A 27,171-nucleotide genomic window follows, 5' to 3' on the forward strand; every position below is an offset into this window, starting at 1 on the left:
CGTAATTCATCTTTAAACTGGTCTTTAAACTGTCTGGATGACACTACAAACGTCTTTCTCAAAAATTAAGAATTGTCAACAGGTATTAGCTGTATAACGTTTTTATTTTACTATATTGACATTTTATGCACAAATATTTTATCAGAGTAAAAATAGAAAATAATTGTTTCATGTAAAATTACCAAAAAAAAAGCAAAAAAACCCAAAAGAAATACATAATTATTAGCAGAGTAGAAGTGTCTTTATTTAAAAAGTATGCAAAAAACCCTCCGTTTTACAAAAAATTGGGAATATTCTATGTTTTCCTTCTGGCAGCAACAGAACAGCCTTTGACAATATATTCTACATCTTTTATTTTACTGAAGACATCAAGTTAGTCACAGATTTCTCCCTCAACTACAGGGAATGTGACAGTGATTTTACACCGATTGAAAGATTCCTCCTTTATTCCTTCTTTACTAATTAGGACACGGCGGAAAAGCAGGTGACCCCACAACAAAGAACCCAAAGGACTATCACGCCTACTGAAAAGCTGCAAAATAACCACCGGACCTATTTACAGAGCAAGTGTGGTACCAGAGGCCTCCCCTGGAGGGCTTACCACGTAACGAGAACATTCAGGGGACTAAAGTACTGATACTACATTTCCATTTTGCTGTTAGTTTATCCTCCCACAGCCCAGTTCGATCCAGAAAGCTGTTATTTCAAGCTTCTCCTCTTTTTATACGGTGTTTCAACTTAAAAGGCCTCTCACAAACTCTCTGAAACAGAACGAGTGACTTGAGTTGGGCTTCTGTTTAGCGACGGGGCACCGCTGCGTACGTAGGTGCTGCCACTGAAGAACTACCGGCTTCACCTTACTCTTAGTAAGCGAACATGCATCTATTTGCGTAAGTTACCTCAACCGTTTGCCAACCGGTGGCCTCAGACTACTGTCACAGCGATAAACGGATCGACGGTTGACCTCTCGTGACAGACGCATTTACATATTTTTGCTCAGGGCTTGAGACTTTTTTAAAAACCAAAACTAAACCAGCATGCTCAGCAGAGGGAGTGCTTTAAGAGCTCAAGAATGAAAACAGTACTAAGAGTGACTGAAAGAATCTGGCAAAAAAAAAAATAATTAATGACTGTGGTGATGACGAAAAAAAGCAGGCTGCAACTACACGCAAGATTTCTTGTTAAGCAAAAACTATCTGCAGATGGACATCCGTCTGCAAACAAAAAAAGCTCTGTCCTCAGTGCAACCTTACCACGAGTCTCCTGTGCTCTCTGCCTGCAGGCATGACCGCTCCTTTTTGAGCGAGAACAACAGACCAGCGCTCTCGCTACCCAGTACAAACACATTTTATGTTCAAAACCTCGCTGTACAAGCGCTTTTGATTTAAGAGTAGCTCGATCCCTCCCAGAAGTAAAGCTTTCCCTCTTGCATTTTCATTGTTAAGTGTTACCAGAGGGGGTTGCACCTACAGAGAGCTGGAAGAGATGCATGGTGACATAATTATTTATGCTGTTTAATAACATGAAGGGGCAAAAGTAAACCCCCAAATTGCACCCTCCTCAGCCGTCAAAAGAAATAGTCTGATAGGCAGAAGCTCAAAAGTTGCAACCTACTTTTCACTGCATGTGTACGTTTGCATGAAGTACTCCCCGTAGCCCAGAGTTCAGGATACGTTCCGAGTTATTTCTAGTCACCATCCAGGCTGCAAATCGCACCCAGCTCTGGAGCATGCACGTAGCTTATGAAGCTTCAAAAACGTCACTCGAAGTTCAGAATGAAATTAATTTTAAATAAAAAATACATCTTTGTATTTTAATATATGTCAGACTGTACAATAATTTGGAAATCAAACTTTCATTCTCTGCAAGACTATTTTCAGCTTGCATTTCATTTCTAAACGGAGACTGCTGACTGTGATTAACTTAAGTCTTCAGTTAGGAAGGTTGGCTACCGTGCAGATCAGAGCATTAAACCCCCCCACCAAAACAAACTACTCTTTGGGCGAGGGCTGTTTTTTCAAGTTTTCCAATCACCTGATGGGGGGTGGTTGTGGGGGAAGAAGCCTTGTCTTCTCTTTTTTGCTAAATGGCTAGCGTTAGCAATGTCTTTCAAAACAGGTAAGCACTTGCCCTCACATATGCATATTATGTACATGTTACAGTGAAACTCTCATAACTGGCTTTTCACCCAAGCCAGATCTAAACCTGGATCTCCTTCTTCAGCACTGATCTTCAGTTCGGTCTAGTCCTAGTTTCCTTTGCTTATCAACACAGAAGCTATTTTAAGAACCTGATGCTTTGTAATATTTAATGTGTCTTTCAGCTCTGCTCCATTAAATGAGAGTAACGAACATGTTTAACTTGGAAAGCATCGACCGCCGTTTGGTGGTTCAGCAGAGAACAAACGACTGGAAAGGACTGAGTTCAGACAACTGATCAGCCAGCCCCGCTTGCTGTAGGTACTTCATTGTTGTCAAAAGCGCTGCAAAAGTTACCTGTGCAGCTGTGGACACCCGAGCGCTGACCAGTTCAACCTTTCTCACCTATTTCAAACTGCATACCACGGAGGCCCTGACTCAAAGTTGCAGAAATTGTGGCTATCCCTTAACTTATATTGAAATAAATGCTGCTAAAAGATCCAAATTTATGCCAGTCCCAGTTCTTTATAGAAAATCATGCTCTATACTGTACTGTCAAGAAACAAAAGAAGTTTCCAATTCTGATAAAGGTAAGAGCAGCAACTGCTCTGGATATATAGGAAAGGCCTCAGGCTCCCGCTTTCAGGTCCTAGAGCTCAGTTATCTTTCTCTGTTTGCAGGGATGCAGTAGCTAGCGCCACTGCTGTAACTGGCTGGGCAATGCCATGGAGCTGTATCTTGGCCAGCTTCTTCTGCTCACATTCCGTGACCAACCGATTCAGCTCTGCTGCGCTGTATCCAATGAGAGTTTTCAAGTCGCAGACAAACTTGTACACAAACCTCTTGCCTTGCACTTTGCAAATCATGTCTCCATCATAGTAGTATCTATAAAAAAAAAAAAAGAAAAAAAAAAGAAAAACAGTCGTAAAAGCTGAGCATCTGTAACTTCCACACACATCGGTTTTTACTTAAAGTCACTTGGAGGCCAAAATACGAATCTTTTTCTCATCAAGATTCTCATATAACTTCACATACTAAGATACTGTTTAGGATTTCTGTCATATGAGAAAAGGGAAGAGGGTTGAAAATTGTCCTTGTGTCTTGATATGTTAAGGAGAAACAAAACAGCTGGAAGCACCAGTTCAGAAATGAAGGTCTCTAAAAACAGCTAGGTCGGGGGGGGGGGGAATATATGTCAGTTTCATACAGTGCTTAATAGATACCGCCTTAATAAGCAAATGCTGTCTCCCCTCCCATTACTGTCCCCTGCTTTTTTTACTCTTGTCTCTGCTTTTCTGAGGGGGAAAAAAAAAAAAAAAAATCACGTTGGAAAGTTTGAAAGTTAGCCCTGTAGTTTCTACGATACTAAAGCAGCCATTCTCTCCCTCTTGTTTTCAAAGATAGAAGTAAAACTGTAAAAGCAAGTTTGTTTGTTTTATAGCTCATACGCTGGCAAAAGTACATCCTTTTGCCTTTATTTACAACTAAAAGAGACTTCTATAACTCTGAATACTTTTCACACTGTGTCACAAAAGAATCATCAGACTGGGCAGCAATGCAGTACAGATAACAAAGTCTGCATGACCCACTGTACTCCGGAGACATTATAAAACTTCAGGTGATACCAATAAAACAGAACTTAGAATTTTACAGTTCTGTTGCTGTTCTTGTCTCACTGCAGGCACTAATAGAAGACATGTCACGTTTCTCATGAAGAAAACCTGAGTGGCGGGGATATAACTTGGACTTGATGAACATAACAAGCTTGTCATAAATTTGGAAAAAAACAAAATCAAAACCAACCAATCAAAATTACACAATTTAATTTCCTCAAAACCATCACCCAGAAGTAGTACAAATGAGCCCAGATTTCTTGACTGTCTAAAACTCATTGCTGTGAGAGATGCGCTTATAAAGCAACAATGATTCTCGTTCAACAGCAAAATTAAGTCAATTCTGTCTCCCAGCTCTAGTGGAAAAGAGGTCAGTTACTAAGAATCTAGCCAAATTTTTTCAGGCACCTCAAATTTTGAAAAAAAAAAAAAAAAAAAAAAAGGCCTTTTCATTTCTTACCTTTGAGGGCCAGGACCTAAGTAACAGGACAAAAGCAAAGACAGGATGAGAGATAAACTACGTAGAAAAAAATGCTGGCAAGCCTGCTGGTTACTGGTATCGTGCAAAAAGCCACAGAGGTCTGTTACAGAGCACAAGGACTGTCCGAAGAGCTTGCGGTTGCTCTGTGGGTGAAGGAAGTCTGGTCTTTGCCGAAGCTCTCCTTCGCCTTTCTCCAGAACAGCTTCCTCCTCAGTCCTTCTCACTCCAGCCCCCAAAACTACACCTGCGCCTCCCTCAACTCCCGTTGTCTTCCCTGCATCGTTACGCTTTAGAATAGAGTTAGAATTAGTTAGAATTGAGGCAATGGGGCGAGCGCATTTTTTCAGTATTATGTTGAATGCATTTCTGATTACAGGATTTGCTTATTCAAAAATACAGAAAGCTAAAAATAAACAAAAATAAATACCCATGCAAGTTTACAGAGCCTTAGTTACCGGAATGTTCTGAGTCACATGAAAACTGTGTTTCAGAATAATACAGGAGCTGAACTATTTTTCAAGTCTCACTTCCCTACTGGGTAACTAAACAGATGATGATTTTAGAAAATTTATCAACGTGTACGTAACAAATAAAAGGCACTCCTCTGTTTTTCACTCTGCCCTGGTTTCTGTACTGCCTGGTTTTCCTACTGCTGGGCAGAAGAGCTAGCGCGTTTCTCAATAATACCAACATCATTTTCCGTGTTAATCAGCAATTGACACAGTAACTTCAGTACATCAGTAAACAAAACATATCACCAGTTAATAAAACTTTAGCTCGGCAACAGTGTTTACCATGGGAGTAGCAAGAGGCATTAAACATCCCTTCAGACATTCAAGTGTTAGAAAACACGTCAATACTGCTGCAGCTGCCAAAACGGCAACATTGAGAAATGTGATTTCTGCAATTCTGTGACTAAAATACAAATGCAAAACTTCTCCAATAGTGATTTATGCAAATTACTGTGCAGACACCTGTTTAATATCCCAGTGACAAGAACGTTATTCTAAAAGTTCTTCAGCTGCTTTTGCGATCTTCTGCTAGCTTGGGGACAAACCCCAAATTGTCATCGTTTTTACGTTCCAGAAAGTTTTCACATACACCTTCAGTACACAAACGCCTAGATTCACAAAACCAGGTTGGAAGTATGGGAATGGTATGGCAACAGTGCAGGCTGGGAAGCAGCTCTACTGGCAACGCCCTGCATTGGGCCAGAGGTTGGGTCAGAGACCTCCTGAAGCCCTTCCCACCCAAGGGATTCCGTGATCCTAAGAAAAAAATAACATTCTAATTTAATATATAAATAATGCAAGAACAGCCATACAAGACCAGATTAAAGATCTCTCTAGAAGAGGATATAGACTCCAACAGACATCCAACAGAGGATGCCGAAAGAACAGCATGAAAGAGTCAGGATATATCAATACTCCTCCTTGCTTTCAATGATCTGGGGCTCAGGAACTTCTAGAAATTGCATCTTTCTGTACCTAATACCCTTCAAAATATTGTTTTTTCATCAATTCGTGCACTTTACACTCAAACTCGTAAAATAATTCTGGCATCCACAATGCCGTGCGTAAAGAAGTCACAAGACAAGCGAAAGGGTACAGTTAAGCTGCCTGTCTGGTGCCTGCCAGTTTCTTTGGATGCCTCCTGTCTGTGTACACGAGATACCGAGCAGCCCTTCTTTACTGACTCCGTGCCATTCACGGTCTTCTAGACTTCGAGCTCCCCTAACGAAAGAACTCATTCAGCATTACGCTGAATCCCTAAAAGACTAAAGAAAGCCAGAATATAGTAACTTCACCATAATTTCTCATAGAGGTATTTTTAAATAGAAGTTGATTTTTCTTTTCTTACAACAATGCTAGGTGTGTTTACGTCCTTTTAGAAAAATAATGTAGCCAAAAGTGGAAATGCTGAAAAGTAAACCAGACTTCAACCAACTTGCAACTTCACTCATATAAAAAGAGTTCCTAAAACTGCTTAGATAATTTGCAGGATTAGGCATTAAATACTGTTCTTGAAAACCAACCAAGAGAAATAGATTTAACCATACCAGAATAAGAAATTAAAAGTTCAATCCTAACGATTTCAGAGAATTTGGATGAATCTTCAAATTATTCCAGAGGCCCAAATAATCAGGGAATAGAAGTCATAAATTCAGATAATTGCATCGTTCCCCCTCCTCAAGCACATCACCTACAGCGATCTGGTAACACAAGTCCCTTTTACCATCATCAAACTACAAAACCACTATGGAATGAAGACAGCCTGAAACGCTTCCATTTCTTCAGATGATAGAAGTTCACCAAGTTGCAATCACAACAACTGCTGAAACTTACCTGTCAACTGTATTTTTCAGTTTAACTCCCCTAACATAAGAACAATGGAATGGATCAATGAACAGCTGAACTTAGAAACTAAGTTTTGTTACATACAGGGAAAAACTGTTACATACAGAAAATTACTAATGATTACATAACTGCAGGGCAGTATCCACTTTATACCGTAACAAGAGCAAGAGGAACATGAACAAGTAAACTGTAAAACACAAAAAGCACACTAATTCAGAGTATTCACATATTTCTGTATCTTTCACCAATAATCAATATTGTCTGGCACACTAATGAGAGAATAAATGCTGAAGATGCATCAAAAAGAAACAATTCCAAAGTGAGCTACCCAAACTAACTACCATGTCAGTGTTCAATAATCTTGAAAAAAGATGATAAGCTTTCAAGAAGTTATGGTACTAGTTTCTTTAAAAAAAAACTCCAACAAATACCTTGCCCCTAGGACAGGAAGGAGTAGCTTCAGAGGATCTGTTTATCCCTTTACTAAAAAAAGCAGCAAGTCTTGCATTACGATAGTTAAAAATAAAGTAGCCAAGTGGAAGCAAATCGCTTCATATCTCATCAGTTCCTAAAGTTTCTTACCTCAAAGCCCGACTAAGCTTCTCGTAGTTCATCGTGGGTTTGTTTTTGCGCTGTCCCCATTTTTGCGCAACCAGTTCAGGCTGATTCAATTTAAACTCTCCTTCATCACCAACCCAAGAAATACAGTCCCGAGCATCTTTGTCAGTGAGAAGTTCTAATAAAAACTGCCACAGCTGGATCTGGCCATTGTTTCCTGTTGAAATAGGAATAACAAGATCCACTTCAGTTAGCCCTGTCTATGGTTTCCTCGCAGCAAAAAATTTTCAACCACTATATTAAAGCAGACCAACAAAGAATATATGATGGAAGGAAAATTAATTAATTTCTTCTAATTATTCTTTTGTACATGTTTTCCTGCAAAGCGTTCAGTATTAATCTATTACAAGGAAACTGATGAATACAGAAAAAAAAAAAAAAAAAAATCAAAGAGTTCTCATAAACTTAAGGAAAAAAAAAAATTACATAACGTTACACATAGTCGTTTAGACACACATCTATCCCTAAAATAGAACAGATTTAGCAAGAGCTGCTTATTCCTCTTCAGGCATACACACTCACACATACACACGTATCAGAGAAGCTGTTTGTTTTGTTTTGTTTTTTGTTTTTTGTTTTTTTAAAAAAAAAAGCTTAGTCCCCAGTTTTTAACATGGAATGTTAGAAATACAAAATAAACACCCAAACTTCAGCTTAGGCCAATCTGACATCTTTCATGTCCAATCATTAAGATTTCTTTTTAACTCAAGTATCTGCATTTACATTTGTAATTTCTCAGTGAGATACAGACAGCAGACCTAATGTCTAAAGGGAGAAACACAGAGTATCCCCCACTGATGTCAGCTGATAAAATCTTGGCCTAGGAATCCTGAATGACATCATTATAGACCTTTGTGGAGAGCTTAAAACAAAGATTCAAGGGGAAGAAGAGGAAAGAATTTAAGAGAAAAAAATCACAATAGTGGAGACAATCAAAGCAAAAATGACAGCAAGAAAAAATAAGATAAAGACACTTAGATGAGCTATTAATTATCAAAGAGTATGTAGGAATAACAGTAATTCCAAAAATAACCTGAAGATTCAGCGTGCGGTTTTCCAGAAGATGCATTCATTTAACAAAACAAGAAATCTGAAACTTGATAAATTCTGAAGTCACAAAACCACAGGGGGCGGGTGGAGGGGACAAGCAGAGCAAGTATTAGTCAGGCCAGGATTCTACAACAGACAGTTTATTTTCTCCCCTTTCTGCAAATGGAAGGTGGAAAGAAGTTAAAAGCTTGAATAAATGCTACGCAGTGGTTTGAGAGGGCAGACCGTTAAGTGACAGAAACAATTTAATATGTTTTATTTACTGCAGGACTCAAAAGCTGCAGCACCACGTTAACATAGTGCCTGCGTGAGCCAACCAACCTGCCAGGCCTGCACGTGCTCGTGACACACTTTGCAGCTACAGTCCCCTCCGTACCACGTGGACTTCCGCAAACCTCACACTTAGAGTGACAAAGATGCGTTCTACAAAACTGTAATCCAAACTAATAAGTGTTTACCGTGCCTGCATTTGAAAATAATGGAGACAGTACCTGTTCGGTTCCCAGGGGAGCTTCTATCTTCCCCAGAGATCCTTGGAGCTCTCTGTACTTTAGCTGCCTTTGCACTGCTGTTTATTACTTTAATGGTGGTTGGGGTAGCAGGCTGTACAGATGCTGGAATAATCTGCACAGCTGTAAAGCAGAAAACATGGCAGAACATCAATTATAAATGGCTGGCACAGAAACAGGCATATATTATTTATTACCTGTATTATCATAACACCCTGGAGTTAGTTTTTTCCTTTGCTAAAGAGACACACCGTACAAGTCACAATGCTAAGAATAATTTAAAGACTTTTTACCTCTTACAGTGGAAAATGTGGTTTTTAGACTCGTAGTAGACATGCCGCATTACAGTTAAAACATCAGCTTTAGGTTATTATCATGTGTATTACATGTTTCCACAAAAAAACCCAACACCCTCTCACACCTTTGTTTTCATCTTTATGCTGCTCTCCTATGATCTACCCTAATGCACTTTCCTCTACAGTCACTGAACAACCCTCCCTACCTGCTATTCAAACAGCAATTAAATACCCTTCTATTGCAATGCCCCACTCCAGATGGCTTTAACTAGACACAAACCCAGGATAAATAGATAGACTGTGTATTGCATTAACACATAAGCTGCTTACAAGTCTTCTGAAAATTAATTCATTTTAATAATTGATGACACTGACTCAGTTGGAAGAATGAGTTTCATATAACTGGAAAATCTCTTTAATATATTTTTTTCTAGAATTGGTTTCTAAGCAAGTGCTCTGTTCCACACTTCCTTTCGGTTTCTGGAAATGCTTTCTTTTGAAATAATAACATTTTAATATACCTTTTCATTAATGCACTGCATAACCTAAAAAATCAGACCAACCGAAGACCTCAAACATGCATCCTAGACACCTTATTTCCAGAGAGCAGAAAACCTACCATCCAAAACGAAAGTTAGAAACTTTCATAGTTCAGGTCACACACCACTCTTCAGCCAGTAACAAAATATTGAGAAACCAAACACTTTGTTTTGAAGTTTAAAATACACCCTCCTCCCCTCACCAAGGAAAACTGCTCTCTTGAGTGAATTTCTAAATGTTGTAACATCATAGTGCTGAACCAAAATACAGTGTAAACAGTCAACTGTGCAAATTAACTGCTGGCAGAAGTACTTACGCTGATCAATAGTAACAGTTGCTATTTCTCCAGAGTGTTCTTGGCTAGCCAACACATCTGCAAATTAGAAAAAAAAACACAATAGTAAGCTTTTATTTAACCCAGAGATTTCAAGTCACCTGAAGATCAAAAACTTCCATATTTCACAGAGAAAAATGTCAAAATTTGGTATCAGTTTGCAAGAGACACGCATAGTTCATGGTCTTATGAGTACAGACACTTCAACTTTTAGAAGTAAGGATGTAGGCGGTGAATTTCAAGGTATCTTATGCATTCTCCATCCCCTGAAACCTTTAGCTATATCATGTAAATGAAGATGGAAATAGCTTTAAGTCTGCCAAGTTACATCCAAGCATGGTAAATCTGAAATGCACATATACATGATGGTATTATGCACACAGAACACATCACTTGTCAGTTGTGTGGTGTACAATCTAAGGAGTTCGTTGCCTATGCTTAATAATCTTCACTTCTATATGACAGTACATTATGAAGTACATTAAATAACTCACAATCAATATTTAATTATAAAACTATCAAATTCAGGAGATGCACAAACTAAGAATCTTTATTAAAAACAAAGCAGGAATCATCAGTCACTACTTCCTCCCTATTAGTTATGAAGTTTGATGAACGACGGGCAAACAGTGTTTATATGCAGACAAGTTTCATAACAGCAGACATTCCCACTAATACCTCCTGTTATCTCATATTGATGCCCTCATTTGCACTGCCAATACTAAGTAGAGGAAAAACAACTGCTCACAACAGGTTTCATCATTAAAGAAAGAAACAAACAAAAAAAAAAAAAAAAAAGAGAAGGGGGAGAGGGAGGAATAAGTAAAAGCAATTACAAAAAATCTCCCATACACTTTCGAAGAAGCTCCAAATGGCTCCAGAGGATCTCTCCCCGTGGGACGCGCTGGAAGAAGTCTTCTTGGCTGAGGCTGCAGAGCTCCCGCCCGGGAATGCCGAGCGCGTTGAGGTCGATGTCAGTCATGCTGAACTCCTTCATCACCCACACCACCCAGTGGAGCACCTGGTCTGTCGACCACTGCACTGGGTCTGGGAAAAGAGAGACAAAACTGCAAATCACCCCTCTGCACACTGCACACAGTATAGTCAGAGCTAGTCCTCCCTGTAACAGGCAACAAGAATGAAACACAAGGGGCTACTGACCCACAGCGCTCACACAAGTCTAAATGGAATTTTTTTTTTTTTTGTATGACCTTTTCTGAAGGCCTTTTAAAAAATTTTATTTAAGGAGTTCTTGATATCTTTTTTTTTTTTTTTAAAGGGTCTGCTTCTAGGCCAGTCAGTGCTGCTACTCAGTTGAAGTCCAACAATGGTACGTTTTCAATTATATAATAACTCCCATAAAAGAAAATACACAACATCAAGAAGTGTAGTTATCATGGCCAAATCTGACTGGATGGAAAGTTGACTCCTCTGAAAATGCCGATGGAGCGGTGTTGTTTGGCGGGGAGATGGAAAGGGCAACAAAGGGATTTTCTTTAGCTTTTACATCTGAACTACACCTGACAATTCTCAAACACAGAACATAATTATTTTTCTTTTTGCATAGGTCTTTACTTTCAAAAGAGAGTAGTCTCTCTAACACCAGGATGCTCTCCCTCAAATACGTTGAGCAGCACGTGATTACGATGAAATACTACAATCTAAACTCATTCACATTATCCCAGTTTCTAAACTATTTTAAATCACCATTGCACTGGGTGTGGCTGGGATGGAGTTAATTTTCTTTACAGCAGCCCATACGGTCCCATGTTTTAGGCTGGTGACCAAAACAGTGTAGGTAACACTCTGCTGTTTCAGCTACCGCTGAGCAGTGTTCGCACAGAGTCAAGGTGTGACTGACTAAGGCCCAAGGGCTAGAATGCAACTCCCCCACAGCAGAAGATGGCTCAGAGGAGATGGGCAAGGGTGAAGCGCCCACACAGCTCAGAGAATAATGCAAAGAAGCTGACTTCATCTCAACCAAAAGGTGGCCTTTCTTTTAGATAAACAGCTATCAACAGCTGAGTGGATCAATGGTGGTGTAAACATCTCCCTGAGTCAGCCAGACCAGTATGGGGGGAGTGAATACGTGGCTCAGCCCAACACAAACTGCACGAACTAGACAACCAGCAAAAGAATTTCGGAGAGCAACGGGCTTGGGCTGGTTTCAACCCACATATTCTTTCCCAGCAACTGGGGACACCTAACATCATGCCGGTGAGCATATTATGTAATATTATGTAGAGACCAGCAGTGGGAATCACACCGGTATTGCGACTGCACAGTGTGCTGCAATTAACTTACCTTTGTACTGCATTTTTAGTGTAACTTTTATCACCCTGCTAAATCAGAAATCCCATGTAATGCCAACCATCTTCAAGCATATTTGATACTAAGCATTACACATTCCACGCATGGAATATCTAAAAGAACCTGGTCAGAGAACTTTGGAGTCCTGACACAGCATCTTCTCTGTTTCTCACTCACCTCAGCAAGTAGGCTGGAGGTGCACAAGAAACTGGGAGGTGACGCAGCCAGGACAGCTTATCGAATTGTCTTTATCTTGACCCATGGGGGTTTTTTTAACTCACTTTGGCCCTTTTTGATTCTTTCCCCCATGCCTCTGAAGCAGTGAGCAAGTGACTGGGTGGAGGCTCACCTGCCAGCTGGGGTCAGCCCACCACACGGGTGGGCTAATAAACATGCACTATATACACAGATAAAAATAAAAACCAGGAAGTGTAATACACCTCATCTAGAAAGACTACACTAACCGAAGCATTAAACCAAGATTTGATACAATAAGACCCAACACACGCCCCTATTTGAATCAAACAAGCCACGGCATCAAGCTTTGGGGCACCTGTTTGACACTTCCACAGAACATAACAACATGCACATCACTTAACTGCCAGCACCAACTACACAATAGTACAGACAACTCACAGGGCAAAGGAACATATAGAAATGGTAATAAAAAAATCAACTCAAGACATGTGCAATACATGATTTGTTGACCCAAGGCATTTTAACAGAAAAAGTCTGTTGTTTCAAGCAGTACTAGTGTGAACAAGCTAGAAAGAGCATGGGTAAGTCTAAGCACCATCTTTGTTAAGATTGTATGCAATATATTAACACGTGTCAGTGAGCACAAACTGGAAATGGAAATTAAAGCAGGGATATTTACCTTCACTGTCTCAAGTGCAAAAAACAGGAGCAGAACAACTACATATTTTTAAATCACGATATCCCGAACAGATGTCACCTTGACAAGTTTTTATTTTAAGAATTAAAGAAAGCAAAGCTTTGTAGGCCTACAAAACATTATTGAAGAGCCACAAAGTCCACTTTGCTTAATAAAGGGCAGTAACATTGCATCACTTTTCACTGATGCTACCTAAACCCAAGCAACATAACCCTTTGGGAAAAGCCACACCAAAAGGGTTCTGGTCTTCAAAAGGTTATCAGCAGTGAATTTTCATCAAAATGCTGCTAATTTGTTCTCATTGACAGAACATAATCTGCAAGGTAACATGAATCATTACTTTCTCTAACTAGTTCCATGGTTTCCAAGCTTTCTGCTGCTCCTTTTTCTGGCTGTATTTCTCATACCAATTCGCATTTTCCTTCTTCCTAGGGACCTTTGCAATGGTATCAGTTTTTTGGGTTGTATTAGCAGAAACAGCTTTTAAAGCTAAGAATTTGTTATCTCTAGTAAAACTCACCAAAACATAACATAAAGAGAAAGTCACAACATTTTAAAGACCTGCTAAAAGCTAATTTTCCATTTGCAGTAAATTAGAGAAACCTGTAAGGATGAAGCTACTATATGACTACCTTTCTGAGTGATGATTATTTACTGACTGGACTTTACTTTCAATATTCACATATCCTGTCTTTTGAAAAGATTCAAGGAATCATTTCAGATGAGTAACTTCCAATAACTTCACAGAACCAAGTCTCGTAACTATTTGAAGGAAACTGGACTCTCTCTATTTTTTAAGATGTACATTTACAAATGTTAAAAAGAAAGGCTTTTTGGGGGGACTACGTAAGAACCTTAAGAATATTATTTATTCTCAGAAACTTGACCGTATCACAATGCAGAACTTAGTGGTGCCTTATTTCAACTCAAGTCCCTGCAACGTCAACTCAGATAACATTTAAAATTTTACTCATTCAAGGAAGGCAGTTTAGCACATTTTGCTGATATCAGGAGAACACTATTATTAATAGAGAGCTCTCTGCCACAATGAACTAGTATGATTTACCTGGAAAATCTGCACTCCCATGACACAAAAGACACTAAACTTCTAAAGTCACAGTTGTGGGTTACAGGGTTTTCTTAAAGCAGCAACGTTATTAAAAAGTCTATTAACAACATTATTCAACACAACGACACGGTTTTAAGTAATCTTCTTACATTAGTGGGAGAGCATGCTGAAAAATATCAGTCTGCTCCTGACAACGCCTCACATTTTTTTCCCCAGATGTTCTGTGTCAAATCCCTGATTACCAACAGACATAGCATGATAAAAACTATTTTGGAAGTGCTTGTCAATGAGAACAATAAAAAGGCAAGAAAAAGCTATTGCTTTAGTTATCAAAAATACATTCAAAATATTGGCAAGCTACGTGTCCTGCAAAGACCCGTGACTTCACTGGAATTCTTAAACACTTCCAAATATCCCACTTGCCAAATATATCCCAGTTTTGCAGGTCTGCTTAGATACTACAGCTTCATGTGCACTGAATATGCCTTGACAGTACCCTTCTGCAAGTCGCTACAAGCAACTCAGCTGGATAATCTCCTGAACGTGATGCGGGTCTAAAACCCCCAGTTCCAGTTCAATCCTAAGCAGGCATTCACAGATGCTTTTTCTAAGCTAACATTAAATTAGCAGCCTGCTAAGTAACAAGATTAATTCAAAAGAGATGATGATCTATCAGAATACTTGCATTCAGTTCTGAATCCTCTTTTTTCAGTATGTTGAAGTATGGCTTGCTGAAATCTGATTTAACACTACACTCGGCATCCTACAACCTATGATGTTTCAGTGTCTTCAGAGGCAACCCCCACCAAGTAAAGTCTACTTCAAATTCAGACATATATGAAAAAGAGCTTTATCACTAACATACACATTTTTAAGGAGGGAAGGAAGAAGAAAACAGCTTTCTAAAAACTGCAATGACAAGAAGGTTATGGAGCAAAAAGCACTATTTTAATAAAATCTTTACAAGCCTTGAATCTACTTCTCTTTAGCTTTCTCTTATGCAGATATTTGCACTGTACTTACCCATATCACAAGAAGCCTTTTCTGAGGTACTGCAGTACTTTAATTATATAACCAAAATTAATTTATCATTTATGAAAAAACACCAATCCCCGAAACGAACAACAGAACCCAGCCCCTGCCTGAACACACGTGCGCACACACACGCAGTCGAGCGTTATTACCATAGGGTATTCCAAGGCGCTCCTGCTCCTTTCGGTAGCCTTCCAACGCTGCAGCCCATCGTGTCACCTGCTCAGAGGTTTCATCTGAAATCGTTGTAATATGTTTTGTTCCATCCAAGGTTATCACTTGAGCTTCCTCAACCAGGTGAGCTTCAGCCTCTGCGTGATGAGCATCTGGATCAATCACTACCTCCACAGTCTCCACAGGCTTCACAATTTCAAGGATGTTTAACTTGGGGTCTATCCCTAAGTATAGAAAGAACAAACACAAAACTTAAAGACAGCAATGCAAATATGACAAAAATGTTGTTTTAAAGTTGATTAATAGGTGTTAGCATACTTAGGAAAGAAGAATGACACAAAAGCATCGTCAAATGTCCCAAATTAGAATGACATAGTCCATTATACAGTATATACTTTAGTAAGGTGAACACAAAGCTGTCCCTCTTTCCTCCCCCACTATTACAGCTTCCTGTTCTATTTAGGTGAACCATTTCACATATCTTGAACAGAACATTCAGCATGTGGGCATAAAGAACAAGTATTTTGGTCTGTAAGAAATATATCGAAGGGAAAAAAAAAACAAACCCTGAAAAAAACAGAACAAGCATCCACCTCTCTCCCCCAACCAAGAGGCATTTCTTTCAGCCTTTACAATATTTCTCTAGTATCTCTGGGGTCTACACACTGGAGTTAAGATTCTGTTACAGTATCCTGCAAGAGGCATTGTGTTCACCAGCAAGTTAAAAGAAAATTAGAAAAATCTTCATGTTTTAAGCTTCATCAGCTATTCATGTATTGGTTTTATGTCTGTCATTTAAGATATTAGACCACAGAGTTCGAAGATACACCCGTATCTATTCTGCAGCAATAAAGAACACATTCACTAATGCTCCTAACGCTCCATATCACCACCTTCTCTGTCATCTTCTGAGAAGGTATTTTGTCCAACTGGTGCCTCACCAAATTTCTGACACTGTATAGAAGATTTTCCTTGTCATAATATGCTAAACAGAAAAAAAAAAAAATCAATTTTTGTAACATATAATTTCCATTATAATAACAACCAACAACTGCACTTCTTTAAGAGATTTTTATCAAACATATTTGCACATTAAAAAAAAAAAAAATCTGTAAAATTCCATTTTATTGTGACTTGGAAAACCTTGACTAGGCTTACGCAGTTGACAGTAGGATTCACAGAACATCACGTGGCCAGAAAAACTTCATTATCTTGTGCCGTAAGGTATTACTTTGTGTCCCTCCCGTCTAACCTCTATTAAAAGCTCAATGGGAGACAGCAGGTTCTGTAGGCGACGGGTCTTCAAAGCTAAAGCCACAATCCAGCCACAGGTTATAAGCGAAAACAAATTCAGTACTTACCTGTACTGCAAGTAAGAACAAACCAAGTCTTTTTCAGACAAGTATTCCTCTAGACTTTAAAGGGAATTCAGCTTAAGAAAAATACTAAAAAGGGAACACTACAAAGACCGTAAGTACAATATGCAGCAATATGAAATTGCAGCAAAAAGAAAGTGAAAACAGATAGAGGCAACCAGTGAGTGGCTGATTAGATGAAGAAGCAAACATGAAGAAAAAGCGAAGAAGTACCGTACTAAGGAGAGTAAGTGTTCTATCTAGGCCACCCAAAATTAACGTGCAGCACAGGCTTGTTTCAAAGTCAGACAGAAATGGGTAAGGGAAAACACTAAGGGTTAAGGCTCTATTTTTGATCTTCAAAAAAAAAAGTAAATAAAAAAGATTCTAGAGAGGAATAGTTCACTACTGCCCAACAAAATAATTCACTATCAAATAACTACACGTCAAAAGACACAATGCAAACATGCAGATCAAAGCCATGAGTCTGTAGAAGAATCAACTTGTAAGTAAAAATGTTATTAAACATTCTGCCACCTAACCTACTGCAAAACTAGATCAACGTTACTTCACTGGGTTTGTCTGCATCTCTTCTCATAGTGATAAAGTCAAGTTTTCTACTTTTGTGTGAATTTTGGTTTTGCTAACATTTGAATTAGGGGTTGTGAAACTATGTGAAACTTTGGCTCCTGAAACTCTGCATAGCCTGTTTGCTGATGAAAGAGGAATGTACTGAAACTGCAGGAACCCAGGAACAGCAGGAGCTCCCTCAAAGCTACCAGATAGACATAAATGAGAAAAAGGTCCAGATTAAAGGAGTCATTAAGGAGACAAAGCTATCTGCACATGCCAGATGTTAAGGGGATGCCAAGGAGATGCCTAGCAAACCTCTACACAACTGATTGTTACCATTGCAGAACAAACAAGAGGCTGCATCAGAAAAGGGCCCTGGCTTGTGGTCAAGAATGAGGATTCAACTAGAGGACATTGTGAGGAAGGCTACGGACAACCACTAGAGATCCTCGAAAGACCACCGACCCCTTTAGTTCTGCTTGATAGAGCATGCGCAAGGGGGAAGGAACTTATGTAAAACATTTCTGGGAAATCATTGGAAAACCACCGCCTTTTTGGGGAAAGATAATGAATGTGTAATGAGGAAGGCCTACAAAGACTGTAACCGTGCGACCAAAAAGCGCGCTCGCCTTTGCGAAATGACTCGCGCGTGCACCCAGCGCTGCAATAAAGAATGCCTTGCTTGCTAATACCTACCCATTGGTCTTAGAGAGTTATTGATACGATACTTTGGTAACAATATCCCTTTACCTACTGCATGAGAAACCAGATGTCCTGTCTCCCTTGGACAGCGTAAGCTGTGGAACACAATGTGACAATGTCACGCAACTCAGAAGCATAAACTGGCACAGAAAGTACAAAACTTCAAGGACATCACTATCAAGACATGTCCAGATGTTGCCAGTACAAGACCCTCAACTGCTAATTGTCTGAAGCTAGAGAATACACAAGGGTTAAAACTGACCTGCAGGCAACCTGTTTTTTTTTTTTTCCTTGAAATGACTAGTATTAACCACAGCCAGAGACAGGACATTAGTCAAACTGCAGCGCCTTTAATCTAAATCAGTATGTTTCATTACACTTATGAATCATTCCTTTACATACTAAAAATATTAAAGGACTAGTTACTGCAAAAAACAGTTTAGAAACCACAGTCAAATGAGGAGTTACTCACACTTAAAACAGGACTTGGACTTCAGCTACCTAAATCCAAAGAACCTTTCCTGCTTAATCACCACTTAGACCCAAAATCTAAGTATCTGTAGTATGGCTACATAAACACGCTCAGAAATTCTCAAAGTAGCTGGACACTAACCTCTTATGTCAGTCAAGTGTTTAAAAAGTAGGTGGAATAGCTTTTGCTTGAGAAATTGTTAATCTTGCAGGTGTGCTTTGGGTATGCAGAACAGAGCTCAACAAAATCAGCAGCTACACACACGTTCACTCACAAACATGGTCCTGACTCATTTTAAGTTTATGTGGTATGTGAACAACTTGAATGGCAGGTTACCTGGAGTACCTGTTCATGTACTTTGCACACAACAAGAAATAGAAAGCAAAACTACATTGTCCACCTCCATAATACAAGTTTCTCTCCTCCTATTGCTTCAACCGATGACTGTCAGAGGTCACCGCCCTCACTCTAGCCCCTTCACTCTAGTGTCTCTGTCTCCCACAGTTCATCTGTATAAAGTGTGGCAAGTCCTTCCATTCAAGCTTGCCTCTACCGTGTCAAGGAAGTAGAAAAAAGCAAGAAAAGATTCCTTCAGGTGAAAGACTGCCAGCCAGATCCTCCACCTCTGAAGTTTTCCCAAAAAAGATTCCCATCTATGCACTGGAATTTACAACCTGAAAAGTTTATCTTCCTTCCCCCCTAGTCCATTTCTTTTGTTAAAAAAAGAAAAAGAAAAAAGAGTAAGCAACTAAAGAAACTAAAGATAGGGTCAGAATCCATTCTATCGTATCTCAAAAAAAAAACCCTTCATCAACCTTAACAGCTTAAGGACAGCAAAACGTTAAACTGATGTTAGCTCTAGTCAGACAGGCAGGAGAAACCCTTGATCAGATACAACTTGTGTCTGGATTGAAAAAAAAAAAACCAAAATATTTGCTATGAAGGTCTTCAAAATTAAAGCTTTTTTCAAATTCTTTGACACACGATGCAACACAGTTGCTCAGATCTCCACAGACTTGCAGGAGGCTTTGTTCAGAGCAGTACAGAGCAGGGCTGCACTCAAAATCGCTCTTCTCAGAATGGCAGGAAAACCATATTCGCCTCCATTCTTCAAACCAGAAGGAGCTATGGCAAGGTGGAGTGACAGAATGGTCTTTCTAGTCAAAAGAACAAACAAGACTGATATTTTACCTGCTGTAATGTCTATTAAGATACTTTTGTATGAAACGCTATAAAAGAACTACAATGGACTATACCTCAGCTGGTGTTTATTTGAATTTACAGATGGCTAATCAAAATTTGATAAAGCACTTGAACTGACGTAACAGCTTTTCTCTTCAGAAATAAGAGAGAGCAATCCATCACAAGGATTAGCATCATTGATTACTGCCAGCTGAATTATATATATTATACAAGTTGGGGAAAAATAAGAATAAGTAAACCAAGAATCTTTCAATACCTCATGCACACATGAAAAATATGCAGATGGCAAGAAGAAGCTGTTTTCCCCCCCCGGCTCAAAGGGACACTGCAGTCAGAGTAACAAGTGCACTTCCCCATTAGTGCTCCAAATATCTTCCATTCTGTTTGTCTTCTGATACTGTGTCCTGCCATATTTTACTTGCCTTTAATAGAAAGATTTCTTATAACTTGCTTAAGTGTCAAGTATCATGGTTTAAAAACTGACACTGCGGATCGTTCCAAAGTTATACAGCAGTACTTAATACTCAGGTGTTTCTTTTAAGGAGAGAGGAGGAGAGAAGAAAAAAAAAAAAAGGCAAAAACCCACCCCAGGCCAGCAGCTCCTTGTGCTATGCAGTTACGCACCTCAGTTATACATTTAAAAAGAAAAAATCCAAGCCACAGGGAGAAAATGTTAATAGTGAAGACATTTATCACCTGCACCCTTTCGAAAATGGAAGCCTGAGCACTGCATACGACAAGTTACTGGGCACAAATTAAGAGCAGTTATTCTAGCTCCCTAAAAGAGTTTTCTACTATTTTTAAAACCAGAAAGGGAGTTCAATCCCCATTACATACAGGGAACTGAGGATTCAATCTAGCACTAGTCACCTGACACTCAGCATTAAATGCAAATTGTCAGTCTTACTTAATCCTGTCAATACACACCAGAAAGGCTTTCTCCTGCGGCTTCACTGTAGATTAGACAAGGAAAAAAACCTGTGCTCCCCAAATTTTGCTAATCTGCTTTACTGGCATAACTCAAAACAGATCAAAGATACCCTACTCCAGCAGGAAATTGTTGTCACTGTTTGTTTGAAAACACAGCAACAAACATCTGTAGCTGTTCCCAGAGCCCAACATGAACGTTGCCTTCAGTGAGTGCTGGCAATCCTTCCACTCCAGACATATAAAGGGGGCACAGAAGAAGAACAGGACAAAAAGCAAAACAATGAACCTACCAATTCCTGAGGATGTGACAAGGGGAAATCCTGTCATAGCAGAAAATACAAACAAAAACTATGCATCAACAAATCCCTACCCACCTGGTTAACGCTCCTCTGTCACAATGGTTTACTCTGACTTCTCATCCAAAGAAAACAGACAACAGATAGTGATCCCAGCTCTTCCTACCAGTTTTCAGTTAGCTACATATACTGTCATCATCTAATCGCTCACGAAGCACAAAGCTCACTCACCGCACAAAGATGAAATTGCCACCTACCTAGACAAAAACCTTTTGCCTGCTTAGATACTCGGTCTGGTACGAGTAACTACTCACCCTTAATGAACACCTCATACTGTAACTGTCACTATTTGACCCAGGTTTGTTTGGGTTTTGTTTTGGGGTGGGGGGGCGGGGCGGCACAGTTTTGTGTGGGTTTTTTTTTTTTTCTCCATTTAGAAATTGATATGAACTTACTATAAAACCGATTTCAAATAGCATCAGTCCATATAATTTATTTTAATTACTACTACTTATAACCACAGTATGCAAAGAAAGACACATTCTGAAGCTATGTGACCATTCACTGATTTTCTCAATTTCTAGCTAAAAATAGTAGGGGATTAGTTTGTTAACAATCACTTCTACAATACTAATTCATCTGTACAACAGACAAATATAACTGCTTACCTTGCCTAGATATTACTTGCACACTGAGTTGCACTGTTCCATCTGTTTTTACTCCTTGATCAAAAAGGCTTCGATCTGGGTCCAGCTTGATAAAAGCAAAAAAAATTAAAAATATGTATTAGTTCCACAGTTAAGAAACTTACTCTCCTTTAAACTTTAGAAACACTTAATGTCTGCAGCAAATTTTCTGAAGAATCATGCAAATATTTTTAGTACTATACAGACATTATACACAACAAAGAATTTGATCGGAATTTGAAACTTGACACTCTGTTCTGTTTAAGGTAGTTTCACCTACAGAGACATTTTTTAACCTAAAAAAAAAAAAAAAAGCAATGCAATACCTGGAAGTATCTTCGCTTTGTGAAAAATACCTACAGTTCCTTTTCTCGGTTTTTAACACCTTCACAAAAATTATTGTCTTTAATGCAGTATTCTCCCTGTTGTTTCTGGAGAAGCCACGGATGTTCGATTAGAAATACAAATAAAACATGCAGCTAAACACAATGTAAAACAGTTACACCAAATGTGGTGATGCCTGCAGAAATAGTGGGGGAGGGATGTCTTGAGTGCTATCTATGCACCTGAACAGTATAAAACCTTCCTATTTTATTCAGATTCAAACCAAGATTTGATTCACGGAAGTTCAGGCAGCAATAAATGATGTAGGCTACCTCAAGAGTATTGTCATTGCCCTCATTCTTCTTTCACTTGCAAGGTGGACATTTTTTGCTTTCTTACCCTCACCTCAGGAACCCTAAAAGTACGTTGTTTTTATTCACACTGAATTCTTGTGTACATATTAAGTGTTCCGATGATAATGAACGTGATGTAAAATTAAACTCTTAATTGTAATTAACATACTAAATGAAGCATGAATTCCACAAACAATGGAAGAAAGGGACAAAGTATGCAAAATGCTTCTCCATTAACAGGTTACGCCTTTCATAGCCTTTCAATTTACCTGGATATCTTGCAAGCAAATTTCATGTGCATCCAAGGAACACTGCAGTCTGGGTTCCAGCAACTTCTTAAGATTGCCAATTGGTTCATTGATGTCAATAGCTTGACTTACAAATTCTGCTGTGGTGTAGGTTTGCTCAACGATGCTTAAATACCAAATAAATACAACAAATCATTACTTGCTTGTTAATACAATAGGTACAGGAAAGCTTAAGTACTACTGACTCTGAAATCTTAATACCATGCAAAAAACTCTTAGCTTGAGTAGAGAGTGAATTACTAAATTTGGTCCCTTTGATTTTACAGTTGTGTAACTTTTCTTTTACCCTCTCGCCACTAAAAAGTTAAGTTTTATATATCAAGACTATTTTCAGATCACCGTTTTCCCGAGATTAAGTCATGATCAACATATTGTAATTAACTTGCATGTAGAGTAAACTAATTCTATTTGCCTTGCCTAGCCTGTATTTAAAAGATATTCAAGTCAAAACCACAGAAACTTAACAGATAAGGGAAAACAAAGGAAAAAACATCCACTGTCATTCAGAGCAATTGTCACCGTCTTCTCACCACAAAGGTAATGCACACAAGAGACAACCAGAAGGAACTGTCATGGTTGTCCTGCAGTAAAATGATGACAGTATTGGCGTAGGCATTCAGAAACAACACTGTTACGGGACTAGTGCCTTAACAATGACCTTAGACAGTTGGTCTCTCTACATTTACACAGAAGGAAATCAGAAACTACATAGACGTAGTCAGTTTGTAAGCAGAAAAAATATACAAGGAGCTCAGAATAAGAAATTAATTAGTGGGTTTGAATCAGTTCTCAAAACAGGTTCTTAACGAGCAGGTCACCTACCAGCCTCAGCTATTTGTATCCAACACATGTAACTGCCTCTCGGTGCTTTCAAAGACAGTTGTAAAAGTTAGAGGAGGGAAGCATTAAGGAAAAAAACCAAACAGGTTGAGGTAATGAAGTCAAAGGACAGGAGACCTTTGCATGCAGGGATGCAACAAGGAAGGCTAAGGCACACTTGGAATTTCAGCTGGCAAGGGATGTCAAGGACAACAAGAAGGGTTTCTTCAAGCACATCAGCAGCAAAAGGAAGGCTAGGGAAAATGTGGGCCTGCTGCTGAATGATTTGGGTGCCCTGGTGATGGAGGATACGGAGAAGGCAGAGTTACTGAATGCTTTCTTTGCCTCAGTCTTTACTGCTGAGGCTGGTCCTCAGGAATCCCAGACCCTGGAGGTAAGAGAAGAAGTCTGGAGAAAGGAAGACCTTCCCTTGGTTGAGGAGAAACAGGTTAGAGATCATTTAGGCAAACTGGACACCCACAAATCCATGGCCCCCGACCTGGACAGGGTGGAGAGCTGGGCAGAGAGGAACCTAATGAGGTTTGACAAGGGCAAGTGTGGGGTTCTGCATCTGGGGAGGAATAACCCCACGCACCAGCACAGGTCAGAGGTCAACTTGCTGGAGAGCAGCTCTGTGGAGAAGGACCTGGGAGTCCTGGTGGACATCAAGTTGGCCATGTACCCTTGTGGCCAAGAAGGCCAATGGTGTCCTGGGGTGCATTTAGAAGAGTGTGGCCAGCAGGTCGAGGGAGGTTCTCCTCCTCCTCTACTCTGCCCTGGCAAGGCCACATCTGGAGTCCTGTGTCCAGTTCTGGGCCCCCCAGTTCAAGAGAGACAAGGAGCTACTGGAGAGTCCAGAAAAAGGCTGCAAAGATGATGAGGGGACTGGAGCATCTCTCTTATGAGGAAAGGCTGAGAGACCTGGGGCTCTTTAGCCTGGAGAAGAGAAGACTGAGAGGGGACCTTATCAACACTTATAAATATCCAAAGAGTGGGTGTCAAGAGGATGGGGCCAGGCTCTCCTCAGTGGTGCTCAGTGACAGGACACAAACTGGACCTCAGGAATTTCCACCTGAACATGAGGAAAAACTTCTTTGCTCTCAGGGTGACAGAGCACTGGAACAGGCTGCCCAGGGAGGTTGGGGAGTCTCCTTCCCTGGAGATACTCAAAACCCACCTGGATGCAGTCCTGAGGGACCTGCTCTGGGTGAACCTGCTGTAGCAGGTGGGTTGGACTAGACGATCTCCAGAGGTCCCTTCCAACCCCCACTGTTCTGTGATATCAGACTTCGGTATCTATGGTTTGAGTGGCTCTAACAACAATATAACAAGTACAGAACATCATTTCTGCTCTGTTAAAAAAAAATGACCCTGTATAACCATAAAGCAATGGATTGGAGAAACTGAGAAGTTCACAATTACAGAAGGATACACAGAAGCTGAAAGGTTTGCAGCATGTACGTGTAGATATATTCATACAGATATGAAAGTAGGGGAAGAGAACTACTAAGACTGTAGAGCAAGAGATAAAACAAAATGATTTGGGATTTGAGCAATTATGATTGAAGAACATGATAGCATGATACTGGCTTTCCATAGTGGCTATAGTTCCACTTCAAGAAAACCATCATTTAATTAGATAAGAAACAGAAAAACTGAAAAGACCACAAGCAAAACTAAGAACTTCATATCCAGCAAGAAAGCTGAAAGACTGTGGAAAAAAACAACTGCAGGATTATGGAGATCATACTGAGCCAGCTACTTCTGCCAGTTTAAAGTTACTTCCTTTGCCTAGCTAGAAAATGCTTGTACTTATTTCATAACCATGGCCATCTCTGAAGCATTACACAATACCCAATAATAAATCTGAAGAACCAAGCTTGGTGTGTGCAGCCACAAATCTGAAATCAATTAAAGAAAACAAATAAATGAATGAATTGCAGCCTAAGGACCCCAAAAAGCAAAGAAGTACATACCTTTCTTCAGTGCATTCCTGTTTCTCAGTTCCATCAATTTCTATTTCTATCAGCTCCTCTGCCTCTCTCTTCGTCATGGCTAAAATGTCTTAAGAACAGAGCTATGAACAGAAAAAAAAATTTTTTGTAAGTCACAGACCAACAAAACTATAAATGATGGGCTGTGTCCTAGCAAACTTTTTTTAATTTAAAATACCAGGATAGCTTTTTAAAGAGAAGAATTCACCTGAAAAATAAAGCCAAAAGCTAATACAGATTTTACAAAAGAGATTGCAGATTACAATACTCACTCCTCAAACAAACGTTCTAGGGGCAAATCCAGGACTATAAATGGACATTAGCACAGGGCCCAAAGCCTGATTTTCTTAGAGGCATCCAAATTTAGTGAACATTTTTGTTATCAGCCAGCTACAGCTTTTGGTGGCTGGTTGCAAAGAACTTCTGAAAGTTTGAAATATATAACTTTGAAAGTTATGCATATTTTGCCATCTGAATTCAGCTATATACTACCTTCCTAGCAAGGCTGAAAGATGCCGCTTATAAATTTAAGCAGCATTTTATATGAAATCCTGCAATAGAAAGCTAGACAGAGGAGCCACGATTTCCTCATAGGTAAATGAGGAAAATAGGTAAAACCCTTCTCACAGGCGATCACTTGACAGTATGCGCATAATGAACGCATCTTGTTAAGTTCCAAACTAATGCAGTATGTTAGCAATTAAAAGGAAAGCTATTCCATGACGATATTCTCATTGACACTGCAGATCTTCACACCCTGTAGAACACTGGAGTCTGTTGGAATGTAAGTGGGAAAGAAAGAATTACAGCATTTGGTCTGTAAAGACATAGTTTGTATAATATTCTCATGTTTCACTAACCATCCTACACATCATAAGTATGAAATACATACGATAAAGAACTGGGCCAAATTATATTAACAGTTTACAACAAATAACACCACCAACTCATAGCAAAAGGAGCAGGATGTAGGAGTACTGGGGAAAAAAAATCACAGCAGAAAAAGCAAAACATGCTACTATTTAAATACCCACAAGACAAGAGATTAGCAAGGAATCCTTCCTTCCCAGGGACTACTCTATCCCAAACCCAACTGTTAGTAAGAGAATTTAGTAAAGGCAAGTTAATAATGGAACTTATTAAACTTTAAGACTTCTCAAAAGGAACAGTAACAACTAAGTTCTACAGTTGTTACAGAAAACGTTTAAAGAAATTCAAATTACTGATCTTATTATCTCCCTCAAAAACTATCGTGTAAAATTAATCTTGAAGAAATCAAGTGCTGCATGTGATATCAACCTGGAAGAAGCTACCAGGGCTAGACAGGAAGCAAACAGCACCCCGTTAATATCTCACCACTGGAAGCAAAACCAGACTCTGTTCTGCTCAGACCTGACCCCATGAAAATCCCCTAACTGCCAGGGTAGTGCCCACTAAACAGAGTCCAATTTCCGCATCCCTTAATCATGTATACCATCTTCGTGATAAACGGGGAAGAACAAAACACCACTTCTGAAGTCCCTATGGGTTGGACTCCAGATTGGCAGCTGGACTAGTAACTGTTCACTCACTCTTCAAAGGCGGCCTGCAGTTGCATCTCGCAGGCTCTACTACATTTCTGGTTACCCTGGGGAGACAGGAGAGGGGAGCACAGGCCCGGAAAGCAGGCACAAAAAGAGGAAGAAAGATGGTTCCATTGAGCACAGGTGCAAGAAAGGGAGACAACAGGCACAAAGAGGA

At 39.5% G+C, this 27,171-nt stretch overlaps 1 protein-coding gene across 1 annotated transcript; it reads right to left on the reverse strand.

Annotated features, from left to right (window-relative positions):
• Positions 1-219: 219 nt before the first annotated feature.
• Positions 220-25,490, reverse strand: GABPA (GA binding protein transcription factor subunit alpha). The gene is made up of 9 exons (XM_009950998.2): positions 25,414-25,490; positions 22,580-22,724; positions 21,616-21,700; positions 15,395-15,640; positions 10,789-10,983; positions 9,919-9,975; positions 8,749-8,889; positions 7,172-7,364; positions 220-3,023 (listed from the first exon to the last, which is right to left on the reverse strand). Exons 1-9 carry the CDS (start codon positions 25,488-25,490, stop codon positions 2,795-2,797), a joined length of 1,368 nt encoding a protein of 455 aa, XP_009949300.2. The 3' UTR covers positions 220-2,794.
• Between the last annotated feature and the right edge of the window lie 1,681 nt (positions 25,491-27,171).

The sequence above is a fragment of the Leptosomus discolor genome, chromosome 1 (genome assembly GCF_034619465.1).
Source record: "Leptosomus discolor isolate bLepDis1 chromosome 1, bLepDis1.hap2, whole genome shotgun sequence".
NCBI classification, from domain to species: Eukaryota; Metazoa; Chordata; class Aves; order Leptosomiformes; family Leptosomidae; genus Leptosomus; species Leptosomus discolor.